Consider the following 21819-nt stretch of genomic DNA (forward strand, 5'->3'; position numbering starts at 1 on the left):
AATTTACGGTGGATTACAACAGTATCAGAGAATGTTTCTATGAGTTTAGTAGAAAAGGTAAAAGGTCATCGGCATAAAGACTAATTTTGTGGTGAACGTTACGTGTCCGTGTTACAAGTCCACATTAAACCTTATGACAACAAACAACATAAGAAGTCACGGGAAATCGGTTTTCGGGAAAAAAAGTAATTGTTTATTTCTCTTTTACGTTTCTGAGATGGCGACTACAATCAGTCAAAAAGGTGACAGGAAAGGAAAACAAAAAGGAACAGCTCAAACTTTCTAACTAATATTAAACTAAAGTGTGCCAGCCAGCGTCTACCAAAGTGAGGGCGAGAGAGAGAAGGGCCATCTTGGAAATGGCCAGCCCCAGTCAATCAGTCACTCCCAGTCAGGACCATTGTAACGTCCAGTCTCCACCTACTGGGAACATGCAGAGACAGAGCAGGCAAAACAGAGCATAGAAAAAATACCCAAAATTCATAACCCGGAAAAGTCATTGGATGAGTGTGTGCCTTTGATGAAGGTGGTTTGATCAGGATGGATTATGGATGAGATGACTTTTTCCAATCTGTGAGCGGGAGTTTTAGTCAGGATTTTAACATCCACATTAAGGAGAGAAACGGTAGCTTGATGGGTCTAACGGATCTTTGTTGGGTTTAAAGAGCCGTGAAATTGTGGCTGCGTTCACGTATTTTGAAAACCTTGCTTTCTGTTTTATTTCAGTTATGAGTCTGTTGCATGGACCAGACATGTGTATAGAACTCAGCAGGAAAGCCATCAGGTCCTGGTGATTTGTTAGTGGGCATGAGTTTGAGGGCAGTGGATAGGTCATTCCCTGTTATTGATGTATTAAGTGTGGCTATTTGGTCAGGAGTGAGCTGCGTCAGGAGTGAGCTGCAATATTATTGAGTAGTTAATATTGTGATGGTTTGGATTTATTTTGGCGAGTACAATTTGGTAGCAGGTAACAGTTGGCTTCCTAATAGATAGATAGATAGATAGATAGATAGATAGATAGATAGATAGATAGATAGATAGATAGATAGATAGATAGATAGATAGATAGATAGATAGAGCTGTTACCTTACAGATACAGCAGATGGCGCAACAAGACAAAGAGGCGCGAGGAGAGAGAGAGCACGGGTGAAGCAGTGAGAGAAATGAGATTGTGCTCCACACTAACGCACTTTATCATCCCGGCTCTCCGGCTATGCACCTGCAACCTCCCCTTGTGGTGCTCCTCCTCCTCCCCCTCCTGCCCTCCTCCCCGGCAGTCGGACAGTGATAGTGCACACTGGGCAGCGGGAGTGCGCAAAGGCGGCCGGCATGCACCTGGAGAGGAACCGCCCCGCCGCAAAGGGCTCAGCCGTAGCCGCAGCAGCATGCGGACTGATGCTCTAACAGCAGGGTATAGCCGCAGCAAAGCACCGGCTGATCTCGGAGCTGCAGCATGAGCGTGGGAGAGAGGAACAGGCACAACCATCGCGATGTAATTCCACGGACATAAGAAGGATGGGTGGGGGGAAACCGAAGTAGGGTGTGGATCGAGGTGTATTTGGGGTTTTGGTTTGGTGTTCTGAAATTCACCAAACACGGTAGGCTACTTTTTTTTTTTTTTACCGCCAGCCTCCACTGTAGTTTGAAAAGGATGGAGAAAGGTGCGCAGCAGCCGCCCACAAGCGCGGAGAGTCCGGCGGAGGACATCTCCCAAATAACCGACGAGGAACTGTTGAAGCGGGGCAGAGAGGAGCTGGTGCGCCAGCTCCGGAGGGCAGAGGCGGGGAAGAGGAGCGCCATCCTGGAGCACGGCAATCTGATGCGGGAGGTGAACCGGCGACTCCAGCAGCACCTCAACGAGATACGGAGTTTAAAGGTGAGAGGGGATACAGGTTTTAACCGGCTCTCTGGTGTTTTAATGGTGGCTCCTTTAAAAGTAAGAATAAGTCAGTGAGAGAGGAAACCTGGTAGGATATGGCACATTTACAGCTTGTCCGCTAGAAAATTATCACTAAATATTTAAGGTTATAAAATCCATAAAACCTGTTGCATATGCGACATGGATGCGAATTGATTTCCAATATATTCATTTTAAAATTTAACATTGGTCAATGCATTTGTCTTAGCATATACAAAATGAAGACATTTTCCCCATGTTGGTAAAAAAAAAATAGGGAAATATGTTTGCTGGAGTAGCAAAGATCATGTTAGGAATGTTCCCAGTTTTATAGTCAAGAAAAAAGCAACAATAATCATTTAATTCAGAGCTGAAATCATTCATCAACTACTACAATTGAATTAAGGAAAAATCTATTGGCAAATACTTCACAGATTAACCATCTCAGTCATATTTTATGCAAACATGGCAACTATTCTCTGCTTCTCTAATGGGAGGGGTTTCTGTTTTATATCATAGTCAACTGAATATTTTTTCAGTTTTTGACCGTTTTTATACAAGAATAAATTGATTGTTGATTAATTTTCTGTCGATGGACTTCATTATTTTAGCTGAAGGAACACCTCACACAGACAATTGCATGATGGTGAGGTGACAATGTTCTAACTCATCAAATGCTCAATCCCAGCAGGAATGTGCATGTAATCCCTCACTGTGCTTCTGTGTGTGTGTGTGTGTGTGTGTGTGTGTGTGTGTGTGTGTGTAAACCAGGACGTGAACCAGAAACTGCAGGAGGACAATCAGGAGCTGCGGGACCTGTGCTGTTTCCTGGATGACGACCGGCAGAAGGGGAAGCGGGTATCGCGGGAGTGGCAGCGTCTGGGCCGCTATAGCGCAGGCCTCATGAGGAAGGAGGTGGCAATCTACCTGCAGAAGCTGAAGGAGCTGGAGCAGCGGCAGGCGGAGGTCATCCTGGAAAACCTGGAGCTCAAGGAGGTGTGCCTCATGCTGGAGGAGGAGAGGGCTGCAGCTGTTGCTGGAGGGGGAGGAGGTGGAGGTGTGGGTGGGCATGGAGGCCCTGGCCGAAGGAGCTCCACTGACAGTCAGAGCAGCATGTCTCAGCTGGGTGGAGGTGTCCCAGCGCCTGGCCTGCTGCGGGACGTCGGTGATGGCAGCAGCACCTCCAGCACGGGGAGTACAGATAGTCCAGATAACCCCCACCTTAAACCCCCTCCCCTTGGTTCCAACGCCAACCCTGGATCCAGATGTGTCTCCTCAGAGCACAAACCGAGAGATGTATGTGAATCCACAGGCAGGAGACACAGCTCCACCCCAGAATACCACACCTTCCCCCAGTCCTGCCGCCCCCGCGGGGGGTCCCTTACCAATGTGGACCCTTGTGGTCTTCAGGGACACAGCACAGTGAAACACGGCAAGTCTCCCACCAGGCTGCCATGTGACCCCCATCCCAAACCCTGCAGTTCTGACCTACTAGCCCACAAACAACTAGTGATGACAGGGCAGGCATCACCAGGCTCTGGGAAGGGCACTGCTAAGTCCAGTCCAGAGCTGAGTCAGAGACTCCGGTCAGTTAATATGGCGGGGGCAGGCTGCGGGAGTCCTGAGGCCAAGCTGGCATCAATGGGGACGCCTGAGCACCTGAGGCAAGGGCGGGTGATTGTAGGTAGTCCAGAGTCTATACGGCACCACTATCACTATCAGCACAGTCCCGGGGTGGAGCATGTCAAGGTGAAGTATAGCAGTGGCTCCCCCGGCAGGGACAGGAGTCAGAGGAGGACAGCTGGAGATGAGATGGCCCCCCACCACCAGAGTCTCTACAACGGTAGGCAGAGGGTAACTCTTTTCTTCTATTTCAATTCACAACTCATTCATGACCCATGAAGAAGTACATCATTACACTTACAGGAAGTTATACCAGAATGTAATCTGGCTTTAAAATGATGGAAAAGAGAATGATAATTACAGTGTTTTTTATAGTTACACATCTCTAGCTTCTAGCAAACTACATCATTTGAGACCCATAACATACAGTTCTGCCCTGGCCTAAAACCAAGACCTGAACCTGGATAAAATCAGCACCTAACTGACCCAACAGAACTCTCTGGTACTGTTGAATTAGAGACCCAAACCATTTCAGAGTTATATTTTTGTTATTTCTTCTTTACAGATAAAGTTATATGTTGCTTTTGCAAAGCTTTGGAAAGGAGGCAAGCCAACTCTGAAGTGCCTTAAAGCTGCATTCTTTCTGCTGGCCATCAGGGGGTGAATCTGGTTGCAAAAAGAAGATTGCGAGATAATCTATGAGAAAATCTATAGTTTCATGTCTTCTTCAATACAGCATGATGTTAATTTAGTAAATTATGGTCCATTTAGAGTCGAATAGACCATAAAGCACGGTATGCTTTACGGCGGGGCTACCTTGTGATTGACAGGTCTCTACCATGGCATTGTCCAGTCTGGGAGTTGTCTGTTTTTTCTTATTAGAATTTAAACCCTTTCATAATGTGTTTTCAGTTCAAGAATTCTAACATTGTGGTCACCTATTTATTTATTTGTTTATTTCGGGCATGTACATTTAGTCATCATCACACATCTTGCTCACACAGTAAACATGAATACACATGGCCGAAAGGGAAAGCGGGAGAAGCCGAGGCTTATCTAGTCCCGCCCCCACTACCCACAGGGGGGAAAAGAAAGAAAATAAAAAAATAATAATAATAAAATTCAAAAATATAAAAATAAAATAAAAAATAGAAAGTAAAAAGAACAAAGAATAATAATTAAAAAAAATATATATAATAAAATAAAAAATAAAAGAATGAACATCATAGTCTTTTCTTGTCAATTGCATTTTAACATTTTCTTACACTTGTGACATTTGACATACTATGTTGCAGCAGTAGGTGGTACAGAGAGCTGAAGTCCATACAAGTTTCTCAGGTCCAGCTTATTGTTTGGGTACAGAATGTTCATTTGTTATGCTCCCATCCCGTCACAGCACCCTGCCTGCTGATTTGTGCTCCAGACCCTTATCAACTCACATGCAATAATCTGTACCGGTCAAGTGTTGAATATACATACTTTTTCTTAAAGCCCCTCAGTGTTGGTGTTTTTTTTACTTTGTCTTCTAACACATTCCATTGTCTAACACCTGTGACCGATAAGGAAAAGGATTTTAACGTAGTTCGTACCTTCCTTTGCCTGAAAATCAAGTCCTAAAATGTCTTCTGGAATTTGGATGTTCTTAGCTCCACCTACCCATGTCACTTCTGGTTCCAAAAAAAAACAAGAAAAGATGGCAAGGCTTTTAAGAAATGTGTAAAGATGAAGAGACAGCTCAGGGCTCCAGACTAACTTTTTGCATTGGTTGCACTAGTGCGCCTAACTTTTTTTTTTAGGTGCACCAACACAAAATTTAGGTGCACCCACATTTTTCATTGCGTCGCCTTTAACGCCAAAAAGTCACCTTTTTATCGCTCTCCTTTTACATAATGACACCCCCTTATGGCCTAGGTTAACTGCAGCACCATCAGCACCCAGAGCACCCGTTTTCTCCAGCCAATCTGCACACTGATGCCCAAACGCAGCAAATGCTTGCTTTGTGGCACAATAAAAAGATCATACAGGTCACTAGCCTATAGATTGCAAATGGAAAACTGTTTATGTGATCTTAGCCTAGCCTAATTATATTTTTACTTAGGCTATTCATTTTTAATAATAATATTAGGAATAGGCTACTATACAATTTCCTATTCATGATCTCTCATGCTGTAATGTGGGCCTTCAAACACTGTGCGTGTCCATGCTCCGCCTCGACATGTTCAATTAACATGTTGACCGGACTCCCTTTATGCAAAACGCGACAGTAGACAATAACGCACTCCTTCGTAGAGACGTCTGTGTCGCCGTCAGTCATGAATGACGTGTACGTGGCGTTTCCAACCTCAGCTGTCTTGTTCTTTAGTGTCTGCATTTTTTTTCATCAGAATAATTTCTGACTTAAATTTGGTGAACGGCAACTCCTCCTTTGCAATATTGTATGCGACGTTGAATTTTATAATAATTTCAGATTCCTCAGCGGACGTGATTAATACAGCCTGCCGCTGAAATGCAGCTGGATGAGGGGCCACTTTATTAACACACTTATCACGGCATGTAGTATGCTTTTTGGACAACAACAACAACGGCGGCCTCCGTGCTCGTAGCAGATATTCTGCTCGTCTGTACGTCGGCGTATCAGGGCCGCTGTATGAAAAAAAAAAACGGAGCCGAGAGAGGGCGGCGATATTCCGGGGAAAAAGCTACTTTATTATGATGCTAACAAACAACCGCTAGCTAACTTTCCATGAATGTAAGCATTTATTTGTCTAATTAATCCATCCCAACGTGTGACAACGCCTCGTCAAGGTCCTTAGGGTGACGGCTGTTGGTGCTTATTGTTGGTTTTATTTATACGGGCCAAATTGTCATCTTATCGGTGTTTATTGATCGGGTGGTCGGGCGGAGATTAGCCGTAACTCTCACGTGTTGCCATAGCAACGGCAAACATCCGGTCACGCTCCGTCTCTTCTTCTGCATTTTTGTAGCAGAAACAGCGCCGCATAAGGGCCTGGAATATGTACTACAGCGCGCTGAGTCGTTTTCAGTGGATTCATGTGGACGCAGATTTTCTTGAAACGACGCCAAGGCAAAACGCAGAAAAAAAGTTTGTCCCCGTGTGTACGGGGCCTTAGTCTCGGGCGAGGCTTTCTGCCTCTCTTCATTTTCAAAGAAAATCGAAGCGCGCAAGAGTACCTGCTCAGCTCGCTCGCATTTTTCGAACTGACACAATTTACAGCAGTGAAAAGGACCACAGCCAATCAGAGGCAAGGACCCGCCCGAGCTCTGTCTCTTATTGGTTTAGACCACGATGCCATCAGGAGAACACAAAGAGATGCTGCGCTTATGATTATCATATGCGACCAAAATGGTCGCACTCTGGAGCCCTGCAGCTAGTGTAGTTAGCTAACTCAGGAAGTGGCTCAGGAAGTAGCTTTGTAGTTGGGCTACAATAGCTTATCTTAAATTTCCGTCTTAATTTTAGGTGTGTGAAAATTAATTTAGTTAAATTGATGTGAGGCTTTCACGGCTTTCACTTTGTTGTTGGCTGGGTGGCGTTTTAGGCCATATTGCATGGTGGCCACAAGTATTCTCTTCTCACACTCTTTTCTCAGTTGCACAGATGGCTTAAGAAAATCCAATAATCATCAAAATATGCATACAACTTTTCAAATGGTAGTTGAACATACTGGAATCATTTGTTTTTTCACAACATTTTGTTAAACATATACATTCAAATAATCTTCGATAAAATTATCATGAATCATAAGGTCTCTGCCAACTTTCTGCAGTCAATCGCTACAAACTTTATGTGGCCTTCAGATTAGCTCAAGAACAGTGTAGAGAGCTTCATGGAATGGGTTTCCATGGCGATCAGCTATATCCAAGCCATACAGCAGCAAGTGCAATGCAAAGCGTTGGATGCAGTGGTGTAAAGCACGCCGCCACTGGACTCTAGAGCAGTGGAGACAATCTCTGGAGGGACGAATCACACTTCTCCATCTGGCAATCTGATGGACGAGTCTGGGTTTGGCGGTTGCCAGGACAACGGTACTTGTCTGACTGCATTGTGCCACGTGTAAAGTTTGGTGGAGGGGGATTATGGTGTGGGGGTGTTTTTCAGGAGCTGGGCTTGGCCCCTTAGTTCCAGTGAAAGGAACTCTGAATGCTTCAGCAAACCAAGAGATGTTGGACAATTCCATGCTCCCAACTTTGTGGAACAGTTTGGGGATGACCCCTTCCTGTTCAACAAGACTGTGCACCAGTGCACAAAGCAAGGTCCATAAAGACATGGATGAGAGAGTTTGGTGTGGATGAACTTGACTGGCCTGCACAGAGTCCTGACCTCAACCCGATAGAACACCTTTGGGAGGAATTAGAGTGGAGACTGAGAGCCAGGCCTTCCCTCCAACATCAGTGACCTCACAAATACACTTCTGGAAGAATGGTCAAAAATTCCCATAAAAACACTCCTAAACCTTGTGGAAAGCCTTCCCAGAAGAGTTGAAGCTGTTTTAGCTGCAAAGGGTGGACCGACGTCTTATTAAACACTATGGATTAAGAATGGGATGTCACTTAAATTCATATGGGAGTCAAGGCTTTGGCAATATAGTGTACATGGTATTTCTCCAGATGTAATGGACTTTGTAGAAGGTGAACACATTAGCCACTTGCTTCCCAGTGACTAAACAGCAACAATTTAGTTACAAAGGCCAATGTCCAAATTTGGAGTGACAAACCTTTCAATCAAGGCGTTTTCTTGCTAAAATGTAAATCATTTTCATAGTCAAAGACACTGAGATAATATCCCCATAAACTAACCTTTTTCTGACCCACACATGTTGTCAAATGTTTGCATTGCAATATTAGATTGCAATATTTTGTCCCATCTCTAGATATAATAGATGCTTTCTGTTGAATTCTGAGAGATGAAAATAGGTCTTTCACAGGTAGGATTTTGTTTGAAAATTGGCCAGTTTGGTTGCAGAGCCTCTCATCTCCTCAGATTTATTTAAAGTTTTCATTTAAACAGCCTATTAAAATCTTAAACAAAACAAGAATATTCGTGTTTGAAATGGCTTTCTGTGTGCTTGACTTCAACTCTTCGACTGGGTATGCGGCTGGGGGTGGTGGCGATGGTGCCTGATCCAGCCTGAGCTCCCAAAACAAGGCTGATGGCCCAAGGTGTCAAGAGGGAGGCGTTGCCTGCGAGCCTGTGAGGCGATCATGCTCTTTGCTCTCTCTCTGTTAAGTGCTGAGCAGAAGCACGTTTTCCCCCACTTTGGTATAAGACCAGGGTGCGAGTCGGGCTAAATGCTAGGCTGGAGGAGAGGGCCTCTCTCCCCTGTACCACTAGGAGGTGAGGAGAAGCTCTGGGTGGCTTTTATGCATGGTACCCACCATGGAGATCTTCCTCTGCAGCAGGTCCTCGTCCAGGAGGAGAAAAAATTGTTGCATGTGACAGTCACCCCTCTCAGGCCCTCTGTCATTTCTAACATGACCCTCGGTCCTTGCTGTTTTTCTACCGGCACACCAGCTGATCGGCTGGTATAAAGAGCATGTAGACATTTGTTAATCCATGCAAATATCCATAGCTGGGTTATACATCAGTTGGAGCTGGGCAGTCTACATATCCCACCTTTCCCGGACCGCATTTTTTGGGGTTATTCCAGTGCCTGGAGGGTTGAAGTGGAGAACCACAGAATTTTAATTTTCCAACCCTGTGGAAGAACAGTGTTGTCAACAAAGATAATTACTCAGATACTAACATAATAAAAATTAATATTCGGATTAGAAACACATTTACAACAGTACCGATACCAACGGTGCTGGCTTTGCCTCCTCCAGTTGACACATAACTTCACCCAGCAGCGCTGCAGACAGACAGCTGTTTCTCTCACAAGCAGCTGAGCACATGAGCGCTGTCTCCATTCACCCGGGTCACTTGCTGCTATCACCAGGCAATGTATACAAATTAAATCCATTGTTTGCATCACTTGCTAATCTCTTTATAACCTGAAAATTCTCATTTTAACATACTACAGCCCATCAGCTGACCCCTAGCTGATGACCTATTTAAATCATAGACAAGAGAAGTTGGTTCAGGGTTTGCTGCTGAGTAAATCACTCAGTGTCTGTGAAACTTCTGCAGTAGTTCGAAACTTCTGTGGATCATTCAGATTCACAAACACTGTCTTTATTAACAGCTGACATGAGCTGAACAGTTTGTCATGACATAAAACAGTCTTCATCCACCCACCTCTCCGGAGCTGTACTATGGTCTTACGAGCTTACGTATATAAAAGTCATTAAACATGTTGTCAGACAGTGTAAGTGTGGTGATGATGGTGTCTTCATTGGGCTGTAATGTGGGACGACAGATTGCACGTCCATGTAGACACCAGCTGACCTGAGTTGCAGGCTGTAATGCTATGGTGATATTATCATTTGAGTGAAAGCTTTTACAACTAACATCGGCAAATGGAGCTGACCTTTGTCAGTTTCACTTTAATTGATCATTTTAGTGGCCTAACCAGAGCTAGTCACTAGTTACTCTGCCAGCTGGTGGTCCAGTGACATAAATGACTGAGGGTATCTGTCTTCTGTCTTATAATCATGAGTTAGTACCACAAATGCAATGCATGATAAACAGTAAAGATTCAAGGTTTTGCTGAAAAAAATCATGGGTGTTACATTGTTTGTCCTGGGAGCATGAATACATCTGAATTTTGCATGTCGTTAAGTTCTTCTATCTCAGTGATAGTGTCTCTGTATGTGTTATAATGAACGTTGAACTGGACACAAGAGCAGACAGAATAGAGACCAGAGGAGTCTGGCAGGGAAGCTGAGGCTGGTGTGTGGGCTGGCTGGCTGATGAGAGCTGAGTCTGAATGAGGCGATATTACAGGTGAGCCAGGCAGAGATCCTGAGAGGCAGACAAAGGCTTCTCCTGAGCCATGAGCAGCAGCATCTTTGTCCAAATCAGCACGGATGGATTCATCATCCCAGGGTATCTGGTTCAGATCTTGTTGGCCAGCATTACTATGAGGCACTGACGTCATTGGATTGGATTGGAATGTATTCAAGTTAAGGTTGTTTTAGTATCTTTTAATTAAACAATTTATAAAAAAAAAATCCAATCAAAAAATTGATAGGAAACAATCATCTGGTGCATCTGCACATTTGCTTCTTTGATCTATTCTGCAAAGCTGGATGTTTTCGACCACACATTCTCAATCATTTTTATTCTCAGTGTTTCTCTCTGCAGCCTATAGATTTCTACTGCTTGTCCCAGGCCCCAGCCCCATCTTCTTCCTCAGCTACATCTATCTCCTCCACCGTTTATTCCTTCCAATTTCCATTTTCTATTGGATATTTGTCTGTCCCACGCGTCAGCACCATTCTGTCCCACCAGCATGTAATACCATATCCTTGCAGCTCTTGTTTCTACCCCACACACAGTCAGCGTAAATCTTCATTAAGCTGCCTCCATCAACAGCCAGCACTTTTACAAAATGAGGTTATTAACTTCAGTGGTCTCTCACTACACTGCTGCCTTAGCGCACTAAATAACTGAAAAGGCCCTCTGTGATTTCCCCCTTTTATCCACTGGTAGTACCAATACATGCTGTTTGTAAAACTAATCTGACCCACAGGCTGGCTGTCTGGGTTTGAGTTGCATCAGATATGATTAAGGATGGCTATGCAGAGCATAAAGAAGAGGAGTTACAGTAGGCTACTGAGTTTTCTACAGTGGCCCATGCAATATGCCTTATGAGTTTTACTTTTTCACAGAAGTCCATGTTATGCAGTCAACATTTTTCCAGAAGTGCTGTGACTGCTGTCTTTTCATGCCGGTTGGGATCCATCGAATAATCAAAAGTACTGTGATCAGCAAGTGAAGAGCAGCACTGGGCTGCTCTGGAGGTTTGAGGTGGTGGTGACAGAACTGAGGCTGGTAATACTGTATATCCAATTAGTGCTGCATGACATTGGAAAAAAACTGGCACTGCAGTTTTCTTATGCATCATATATATATAAAAAATACTGCTAAAATTAACAAATTAAGGTGGGATTACTTGTGGATTAAGGCATTCATGTTTTTAACGGTTCTGTGCAGTATCTGCCAACTACTTTCTGTGCCCCGTTCATAGAATATCTTTAATTGTCATTGCACAGGTACAACGAAATTGAGGTAGAAACTCTCACATCAGTGCTCATAAAGTACAAAAAGTTTGGTTGCTTTTGTAGTAGCATTCCAACAGTTCCAAACCAAGAAAAGTTTTTCTAGAATTTGACTAGTTAATTACTAGTTTAATTCTAATTCATGCTATAGTGCATTTTTGGCACAATACTGTCCCAAAATAAAATAACTTTTTTTTTTCAATCATTTTTTCTGATATGTGAAGCACAAATGATGAGGCATAAATCCTACATTATCCCTTTGAACATCAGGATGGGTGCATTGTGGGCCATCTTTTTCACAGTGGGTCGTTGTGCTCTTGCCTCATCCATGAATGGTCTGCCTCTTCAGGGTATTGATTTGGACAGGTTGCCAGCTGTGCCTGGAAGTGCATTTTCAGGGATCTTCAGGGTTCTACAGTCATGCTTGTATTGCAGCCAAGCATTAACCACTCCAAGGGGGATGTTACGCCAAAAAATTACAAATACTGTAAAGGAACCAAGCATATTGATGATACCCATGAATCGGCTTAACATCTAGCTGCAGATTTAGACAGAGCCAAAGTAATAACTAATGCAACTGTGTTTAATAAATTAATGACAGTTATTTTTTGCACTTTTTTCCTATCATACTAAAAAAATACCAAACCGTGACCCAAAGAACGAGGTATGTAGCAAAGCGTCACTATTGCACCATTATACCCTTAGCATGGTCTGCTCACTTCAAAGTAGGAATTGGTGGATTTGTCCCACCAGGCAACATTGTCAACTGGGTGTGGACCATCAAAATTGGACAGGAGAGTCTCTGACTGGTTCTCATACCACGCAGAGTGCAGACGTTGGGACTTTGCTCCGCTCTGAAGTCAAAGCTCCCTCTTGTTTCTCAGTTTGGCAAACGAACAGGGCTTAAAGTCACAGAAAATGCCTGAGATTTCTGTTCATGACCAAAACATAACACCCCAGGGATGGGGCTTCCCATGCATATATTGCTTTCCCTTTGAAAGGAATCATCATGTCTTCCACAAATGTATACCCGCCTGTGCCCCCCTATGCACCATCTAGTTCATCTGGCACTATCTGTAGGCTCTCTCTGAATGCACTCAACCTAGGCCTAATACTCCAAAGTGTGTCCTTCCGTTGACAAAGTGGATGAACGAAAGCAAGGAATGGAAATGGTTACAAGGCATTACATCTACAGATCTATAGCGTGTGTCACCTTCCCGGTAATCCCTGACACCAGACATTTGTACAAATCCCACTTGCCGTAAGTTACCGTAAATACATAGTTTGTTTTAGCTCTTGATATGTCAGTGACTGTCTCATGTTTCTTCAATAATACACTGTTTAAACTGTTATGTAAAAACACTGTCTCCGGAGGTTTCACTGACATTGTTAGAGAAAATTATGCAACATACATTTCATACAAATTCTCAGGATGTAAATTCACTGGGGTGAAAAGGCCATTCTAAGGACCAAACGTTTTATGGCATGGCAAAGTTTCAACCCAATTGGATAGCCTTTTAACCTGCTTTCCACAGACAAAATGACAACAAAATGAAGAAGTTGTCAATTTGGAAATCCTGCAAACCCCAATTCGTTGATTTCCAGCATGGGAAGATCCTGTGTTTGTGACACCTTAACCAGATCAACTGCCAGACTGGGGTCGTTAATGATGCATGTGGTTCCTCTGAAGTCAAGCCACAAAGACCAGATGTGGAGTCATAAAACTTAGGATGAGTCTTGGAAATCTGATCACTTTCACCAAACTGAAAAATAATTATTTAATCAAAGTTTGAAGACCTTAGCATTATGTAATTCTCACTGTTCTCACTATACACCAGATCACTAGGTTCTGTTATCACATCGCATAGATTCTCCTACCATTGCTACGCAGATGACACCCAGCTGTTCCTCTCTTTTCCCCCAACCTCTGACACTCACATTGCAACTCGCATCTCGGACTGTCTGGCTGACATCTCTGTCTGGACAACTGCACATCACCTCAAGCTTAACCTGAATAAAACTGAACTCCTCTTCATCCCAGGGAAAGACTGCCCTCGCATGGACCTGTCGGTCACTGTCGAGGGCATCACAGTATTACCTTCCTCAACTGCGAGGAACCTGGGTGTAATCCTCGATGACCAACTATCCTGCACCCCTAACATCACTGCTGTGGCCCGATCCTGCAGATTTGCCCTCTACAATATCCGCAGGATTCGGACCTTCCTCACAAAGGATTCAATGCAACTCCTGGTCCAAGCACTGGTCATCTCCCGCCTTGACTACTGCAACTCTCTCCTGGCCGGACTCCCGGCCTCTGCGATTAAACCATTGCAGCGTATCCAGAACGCTGCAGCATGCCTTATCTTCAATCTACCCAAATTCTCCCATGTGACCCCCCTCCTCCATGACCTCCACTGACTCCCTGTTGCAGCACGCATCCAATTCAAGACGATGGCACTGGCCTTCAGGGCCATCAATGGAACGGCACCCATCTACCTTCAAACACTGGTCAAATCTCATGCCCCGAAGCGAGCACTTCGCTCCTCTACTTCAGCTGGCCGGCTGGTACCACCATCGCTGAAATCAAACAAATGTCGCTCAGCAAAGTCCAGACTCTTCTCTGTTCTGGCGCCTCAGTGGTGGAACGAACTCCCGACTAATGTCAGGACAGCTGAGTCATTTGCCATCTTCCGAAAAAGGCTCAAGATTTACCTGTTCAGACTTCACCTCGACTCTACATAGCATGACCCACTAACACAAAAAACCCTTCCCTATAGCACTCTGATCATAGCACTGTTGCTCTTAAGGTACTACTTTACTCAGATGAGGACCTAACACTTGTTCTATTTTTAGCTCTTACTTTATTGGCAATGATACGTTGTGGTTTCTGGACAAAAGCGTCTGCTAAATGACCTAAATGTAAATGTAAATGTAATTCACATTTTCTGTTTGACTTATGTAAATCCCATTCTGTAGGTGGTAGTACCAGAAGGATATCATTTTCAAAAGATAAAGAGAATAATATGGAAGACCAACGAGGTTGTTTTCAACTTCATCATAAGCAGGTATAGCTAGATAGCTTCTAACTTTGTAGAAAGCTGCCAAAGCCATACTTACTGCACTGATTTGTTTGCCAAGCAAAAGACTGTGCATTCCACAATAGTGGACGCATGAAAGACCACCTGAAGAACATCACTTAGGCTCGATCATTCCCCAGAAAAGACTAAGTTTTAACTTTAGTGTACATTATATGATCTGCTCCAAACTTCACGTTTTATCATAGTCCCACTCTGAACACTCCTACATGGCAATATTGACTCACGGTCAGAGCGGTGTACAGCTCCTCATGATGCAAGGGGACCATTGCTTGAGACGCAGTAAGCGACCAGACATTGAGCCATGGGAAGCGGCCACAGCCCCTTAAACGCTGCTTGTTCATGCATTTTATTTGGTTTTGTGGTACTTCATATCACCTTCATTTATTACCCATTTACTCACTTGTTAAACAGCTAGTTAAACATAAATGTTAAATTATCACCAAGTCTTTGTGGACATTCTTCTGAGCAGATACTAAGATGAATCTATCAAGGATTCACAGCTCAGTGAAGGAGATTGATTCATAAATTATTAATAATTAATTGTTGACTGATTCATAATTGTCTACAAAGTTATTAAATGTATCTCTGTTATTTCCTCATTTCCTCTGAAGGTGGTGCCCCAGAACTTGTAACAAGTGTAAATACTTTATCCACGGACGTCGAGGTATGTTCCTCATGATTTGTGACACTTCCAAGCAGGTTCCATAGGTGTAATTTATGGAGCTAGAACAGTCTCATAATTCATAAATGCACACAGAAATTCATAAATGCACAAAAAAGATTTACAAATGTATTTGGGGATTTGTATATACATGTGACTCAAAACACAAATACATTTTCAATGCACAAACAAATATGTTTAATTTCATATGTAAGTAAAAAATATTCACATATAAAAAACAAGATTCATAAACATATTTCCAATGCACACACAAACCTAAAAAAAAATCACAAATACATGAATGTTAAAGTATTTGCAATCTTCATCAAATACGCATTTGGGGCTTGTTACATTCATATATGAACTGTTGGACCTGTATTTACAAAGTGCTTTTAATTTGTAAACCTCCCTGCATTTGTGTGTGAAACTTTTGAGACTCCCCTGACGTGACTCTGATCCACAAATGCGTTTTTTCTAAGAGGAGGTTGTCTGTAGCTAATCAGATGTCTCCCTCCTTTACAGCCAATCACGTGAGTGCGTTGCATTGGAGGGATATGGGTGCTAGAGCCAGAATCGACCTTATTTCTGGAGATAATTTCCCTTCTTCCTGTGCTCCCTGTCTTTATGCTGTATAGATTAGGTGTACAGTTATATAAATATCTATTTTTCTTTTATAAAGAAGCATTTTATGGAAGTAATTTATTCCCTCATTCTGGGGAAGATGAACCGGTGCGGGCGGAGTTGTGTTTTAGACTTTTGGGGGAGACACTCACGTGATTGGCTGTAAAGGAGGGAGACATCTGATTGGCTACAGACAACCTCCTCTTAGAAAAAACACATTTGTGGATCAGAGTCACGTCAGGGGAGTCTCAAAAGTTTCACACACAAATGCAGGGAGGTTTACAAATTAAAAGCACTTTGTAAATACAGGTCCAACAGTTCATATATGAATGTAACAAGCCCCAAATGCGTATTTGATGAAGACTGCAAATACTTTAACATTCATGTATTTGTGATTTTTTTTTAGGTTTGTGTGTGCATTGGAAATATGTTTATGAATCTTGTTTTTTATATGTGAATATTTTTTACTTACATATGAAATGAAACATATTTGTGTGTGCATTGAAAATGTATTTGTGTTTTGAGTCACATGCATATACAAATCCCCAAATACATTTGTAAATCTTTTTTGTGCATTTATGAATTTCTGTGTGCATTTATGAATTATGAGACTGTTCTAGCTCCATAGTAATTGGCCTTGATCATGTCTAGCTGCATCTTAAGGGACTGGCACTGCAGCTCTGGATACAGGTTAACCACTTCATCAACTTGTCCAGAGAAAAGGACTTTCTCCAGCTTAAGAAGTTGTTGCAGCGCTTCCTGTTCAAACAACTTTGTGAGTGTCAAGGACTTGGAAAACTGTATACGGCATAGCCCTACTCCCAATCTGTAGATGGAACCTAGGCCTCTTGATCTGCCGCCTTTTTCAAGCCACATAAAAGCCTCAAAATGTACTAGTGGGGTATTTTACTAATGTACTTAATGTTGAAGAAGAACAATTAATAAGCTCTTGAGCTTCTGTTTATCACAGAACTTCTTTCAGGCATCTAACAAAAAACCCAATGCAAAAACCCAAAGGTAAAAAAAAGGCGTGTCTACTACGAGACAGTTTCACCGAGACAGAATTTTACAACCGTGGATCTGAGGTGGACTTGTGTAACATACTTAACTTACCAATGTAACCTTTGTTACTAAACAAGCATACTTATTTTAATGCAAAACAGGATCTTTTTCTTAACCTAAGTAAGAAGCTTTGTTTGCTGCCAGTCAGTCAGCTGTGATGTGTAAACAGACAGAATCATTCTCCTGTTAGCGTTGGAGGCACACACAACATTATTCTCATATCCTCATGCAAGTTCAGCTTTTGTGGTTTTTAAACATCTCTGTCTCCTTCTTACTCAATCTCTCTCTCACACACACACGCGCACACACACACACACAGACACACACACACACACTTGAGGCTTTGGGGCTCTACGTAACAAGCTTGCACTGTTCAGATAAACCCATTAAGTCAGTGCTGGTCTAATTGAATTTCTCTGCTCTGGACTGAAATGAGTGTGATTTGGGTGGTGTGTGTGTGTGTGTGGCAGTGCATAACGTGAACCCCTGCTGCTTTGGTGTCAAGCTGGAATGTAATGTGTGCCCTCCAGAGATGCTGACTGTCAGAGCGAGGGACAGCAGTGACTCTGTGTTGGTCCATCTCTCCATCCTCTATTCACTGATCATTTCATCTCCTTTTCTTTGAAGGAATATTTATCAATGTGCATCTCATGTGGTGCCGTATTTCATCACTGTGCATATTTAGATTTCAATTCATTATTGTGTTGTTTTAATTATTATTTCCTTTTTAAAAACATTATTTTGAGGGCAATGGCTAATGCTGATATTTTTGACAAATTGAATTCAAGATTTTAAGATTGTTGCCTTTTTTGTTTAAAAAAAAGGAGAAAAAAAGAGTTTACCGTTGTATGTACAAACAAATTGATACATGCACGGTCAGCTGCTCTTACATAAACAAAAACAAGGAATCATGTTTTTGTAAAGCTCTTATACTTTAATGTATTATTATTACTAATATAATATTCTGGGACCTCCTCCACGTTGAGATTACTGACAATTATTCAAGTCTTAAACCTGTTTTTTTTAGACCTGGGGTTACCTGGGGGGTTTATTATTATTATTATTATTATTATTATTATAGTGATTTTGTCATAATTCTGAAAGTTTTTCAATTCATTACATTTTCAATTCAATTGGATTTGTTTATTTATAATGTCATGTCACAACAAAAGTTATCTCAGGGCTCTTTCCACATAGAGCAGGACAAGAACACGCTCATCATTTTCAGGGTACCAAAATCACCAGGAGTAAAAGTTTCTCACCTCTATTTCCATATCTGTCCATCTGTTATATTGCCATCATTACGTCCAGAAGGTTGCACTTTTGAAAGCCCACCACTAGCAAGCATTACATTCATTTATGTCCTAATCTCCCTTCTGCCGATTTTATATTCTGACTGCTGCATGCATAAATTCACCAAAATGTACTGATTTAAAAAGAAAATGTGATTATTTCATTACATCTTTTCTTATCTAAAATTCCAGCAAATGGCTTAGAGGATTAGTGACTCTTACATCACAGCTGCGCAGTATCAGTCTGACAGGCGATTTAGGAAATGAGAGGCCTCTTCTGTCATCAGTCATGGAGCCAGCATTAAACAGGCTGAGTCCTCTGCAATCACCTATATTCATTACCTTCACTGCTGAGTGGAAAGTCCAGAGAAACACAGTTACAGTGGTTCACTGATGTAGCACCACTCCCGTTTGAGTAACACAAGACATAAGACACTCAACCTTCATGTTGTGCAAAATTACCTCTTTAATTCATTCTTGCCTGTCTGTGTGTGTAGAGTGCATGGATTGTTGGCGTACTGCCGTTTGTGGGTAAGGCATTGGCTGCAACAGATGGTCTGCATGCATGTTTCTGTGTATGTTAGTTTCTGTGTGTCTTCCTGTGTGTGTGTGTGTGCGCGTGTGTGTGTGTGTAACATCAGAATCAGAGGAGCAACTGAAAACACAGCAGTTTTTTTTTAGCTCAGCTGGCCTGATCTCACATTACTGAGTATCAGCAGAAAGTATCTTCATAGTGAGGTGAAAGTACACACACACACAAATCCCTGTACATTTCTCTTTGTCAGGACCCTCATTGACAAAATAAGATCTCCAGCCCCTTACCATATTCCTAAACATGACAGCTAAATGCCTAACCCCAAACATAACCATTGCCAATCTTCATTCTAACCTGAACCTTAAAACCAAGTCCTAACTCTCAGAACAGACCTCTGATGAAGTGAGAACCGGCAGAATGTCCTGACTTCACTCTGTTGGTAGCAAGTACAGGGAACGCACACACACACACACACACGTTATATATTACACTGCTGCTGCTATTAATAAACATAAGCCACATAGTTTCGGATACCTGCAGCTTTTGGCTGTCACTGTATCAACCTGAGCACCAACTTATTTGTGACCATTTGAACTACTTGGGTGGAAACTTGCAATACTTTCAGTCTCAGAAAGGCACATGTAGCATTTTGACATAGAGTCATTTCCATATTCAGGTGGAGATTACTGTTATTACCACAGTCAGTTGGACAGCCATCACGTAAAGGTTGGCAGCCTGTACACAAGGTTTTTCTGTAGACAGAGCGCCGTTTTCAGTGAATTGTAGTTTTATATGAAGGGCTAATGGGGTATTATGCATATTGGTCTGCTGTTCTCTGGGATTTTGTTTTAGTCTGGACGGAAAACGATGATGCACACGCCCACATTTGCTACCCGAATGGGTGTTATCAGTCACGATGTGTCCTTCCTTCGCCGCGAACAGACCGGCACACTGACACGCACACACATGACTGAATAGCAGAGATAATTAAGCGTGTTTTAGTCCAGGGGAAGAATCCCTAAAATAGATTTTAAAAAAAAAGAAGAATTGCCAATATAATGATCTTCCCTCATAATGCATTGCTGCCTTGTGAACTCTGGTTTTATCTGTATGATGAACGTCTATCTATAAGGCTTTGGCCTTATAAGTGGATGGTCACAATGATTTACATGCTAAATCCCTCAATGATCCTAACTCAGCAGCAATGGGAGATTTCTTTAAGTGCTCTTAAGATAGAAGGTTCCCCTGCCATCATATAAATCCATTGCTCATAATTGTGTTATAATTACAGACAATGATTGTGTCATTGGTAGACAGAAAGATAAGACGATATCTATGGATTTTGCAATCACAGCCTTACATAAAACCATATCCCTGTGTCTCATTCACAGGCTGGACCCTATGAGGGGCCGTCAGGGACATAATTCAGAATTACCTCTCACACACACATGTGAAATGCTCTCATATACACTACTGAAACACTCTCACATAAACAACTGAAAAAGTATTTGCTCACACACACTACTGAAACTCTCACGCACACTACTAAAACGCTCTCACACTCACTACTAAAATGCTCTCATACATACAAGTAAAACTCTCTCACACATACAAGTAAAATTCTCTCACACACACTACTAAAATGCTCTCATACATACAAATAAAACTCTCTCACACACACTACTGAAACGCTCACACACAGTACTGAAACGCTCTTGCACACACTACTGAAACGCTCTCGCACACACTACTAAAATGCTCTCATACATACAAGTAAAACGCTCTCACACACTACTGAAACACCCTCGCACACACTACTGAAATGCTCTCATATACAAACAGTCTCTCTTACATGCACATTTTGCATAAACTACCAAAAAGCTTTACCACATACTAGTAAAATGTGCTCATATATACAGCTGAAATGCTCTGATATAGAATTTTAAACTATAACAGTTCAGTAGTGAATATGAAAATTACAGTTAAACAGGAAGGCCTTCCTGTCATCCAGACTCCACACAGGGAAGTGCATCTGCTTTTGCAGTTTGAAGTATTTCAACCCTTGCTTCAACCACAATGTATGTTCATCTGATATTCTTCGTTTTTCAAGTCCAAGCGTTATTTTTTGAACTGAGAGGCAATGAAGAGGATGTTGTTTCTGTTTTTACTAGTGCTCTGCAATGCATTGAGAGGCTGCAAAGAGAGGAGTCTGACGATTTCCACCAGGAGAGGCTTTATAGAGAGCTTAATGAGCATACTCAAACTATCTGCATTTCTTGCTTTGTGTGATGATAGGGATGTCAGTAACCTTCCAGGATCATTGTATAGATGCTTTCGCAACTTGCTGCATGAACTTGAGGCCAGACAGAGACCCACTGAAGTGACCACAAATTTGACACCTCCAACAACCTTGACTGGACATCCAGGACGGCCCAGATACAGCATAGCCACTGAACAGATTTCTCACTGTGTGTCCATCGGTATGTCATGGCAGACAATTGCTACATGCTTTGGAATTAGTCAAAGAACCCTATACAGACACAGGCAAAGACTGGGACTTGAGCCATTAAGGTATTCTGTATTGTCAAATCAAGACCTGGACAGAGTTGTAACGATACAGTTGTATACTACAGAACACTCCGAATGCAGGTGAAGCATACATACTTGGAAGCCTGAGATCACGTGGCTTGAGGATTCAGCGCTGGCGGGTCAGACAGAGCCTACATCAAGTGGATCCTATTGGGCGATCATTTAGACGTCGTCTTGCTATACATCGAAGAGTCTATAGTGTTCAGGCCCCTAACCAATTATGGTAAGTAAAGGTTATGTATAAGGACAACAAGGACATA

The 21819-nt window shown here is 42.4% G+C and overlaps 1 protein-coding gene across 1 annotated transcript in view; it reads left to right on the forward strand.

Moving 5' to 3' along the window:
* The first annotated feature begins 1220 nt into the window (after positions 1-1220).
* The window catches only part of LOC311020850 (uncharacterized protein), a 59346-nt gene continuing 38747 nt past the window's right edge, over positions 1221-21819 (forward strand). The window contains exons 1-2 of the mRNA XM_084021080.1: positions 1221-1876; positions 2669-3740. Coding sequence (XP_083877206.1) covers positions 1652-1876; positions 2669-3740 — 1297 coding nt within the window. The 5' untranslated portion in view covers positions 1221-1651. The remainder of the gene's footprint in view (positions 1877-2668; positions 3741-21819) is intronic.

This window comes from Eutrigla gurnardus (assembly GCF_963514095.1).
Source record: "Eutrigla gurnardus genome assembly, chromosome: 11".
NCBI lineage: Eukaryota > Metazoa > Chordata > Actinopteri > Perciformes > Triglidae > Eutrigla > Eutrigla gurnardus.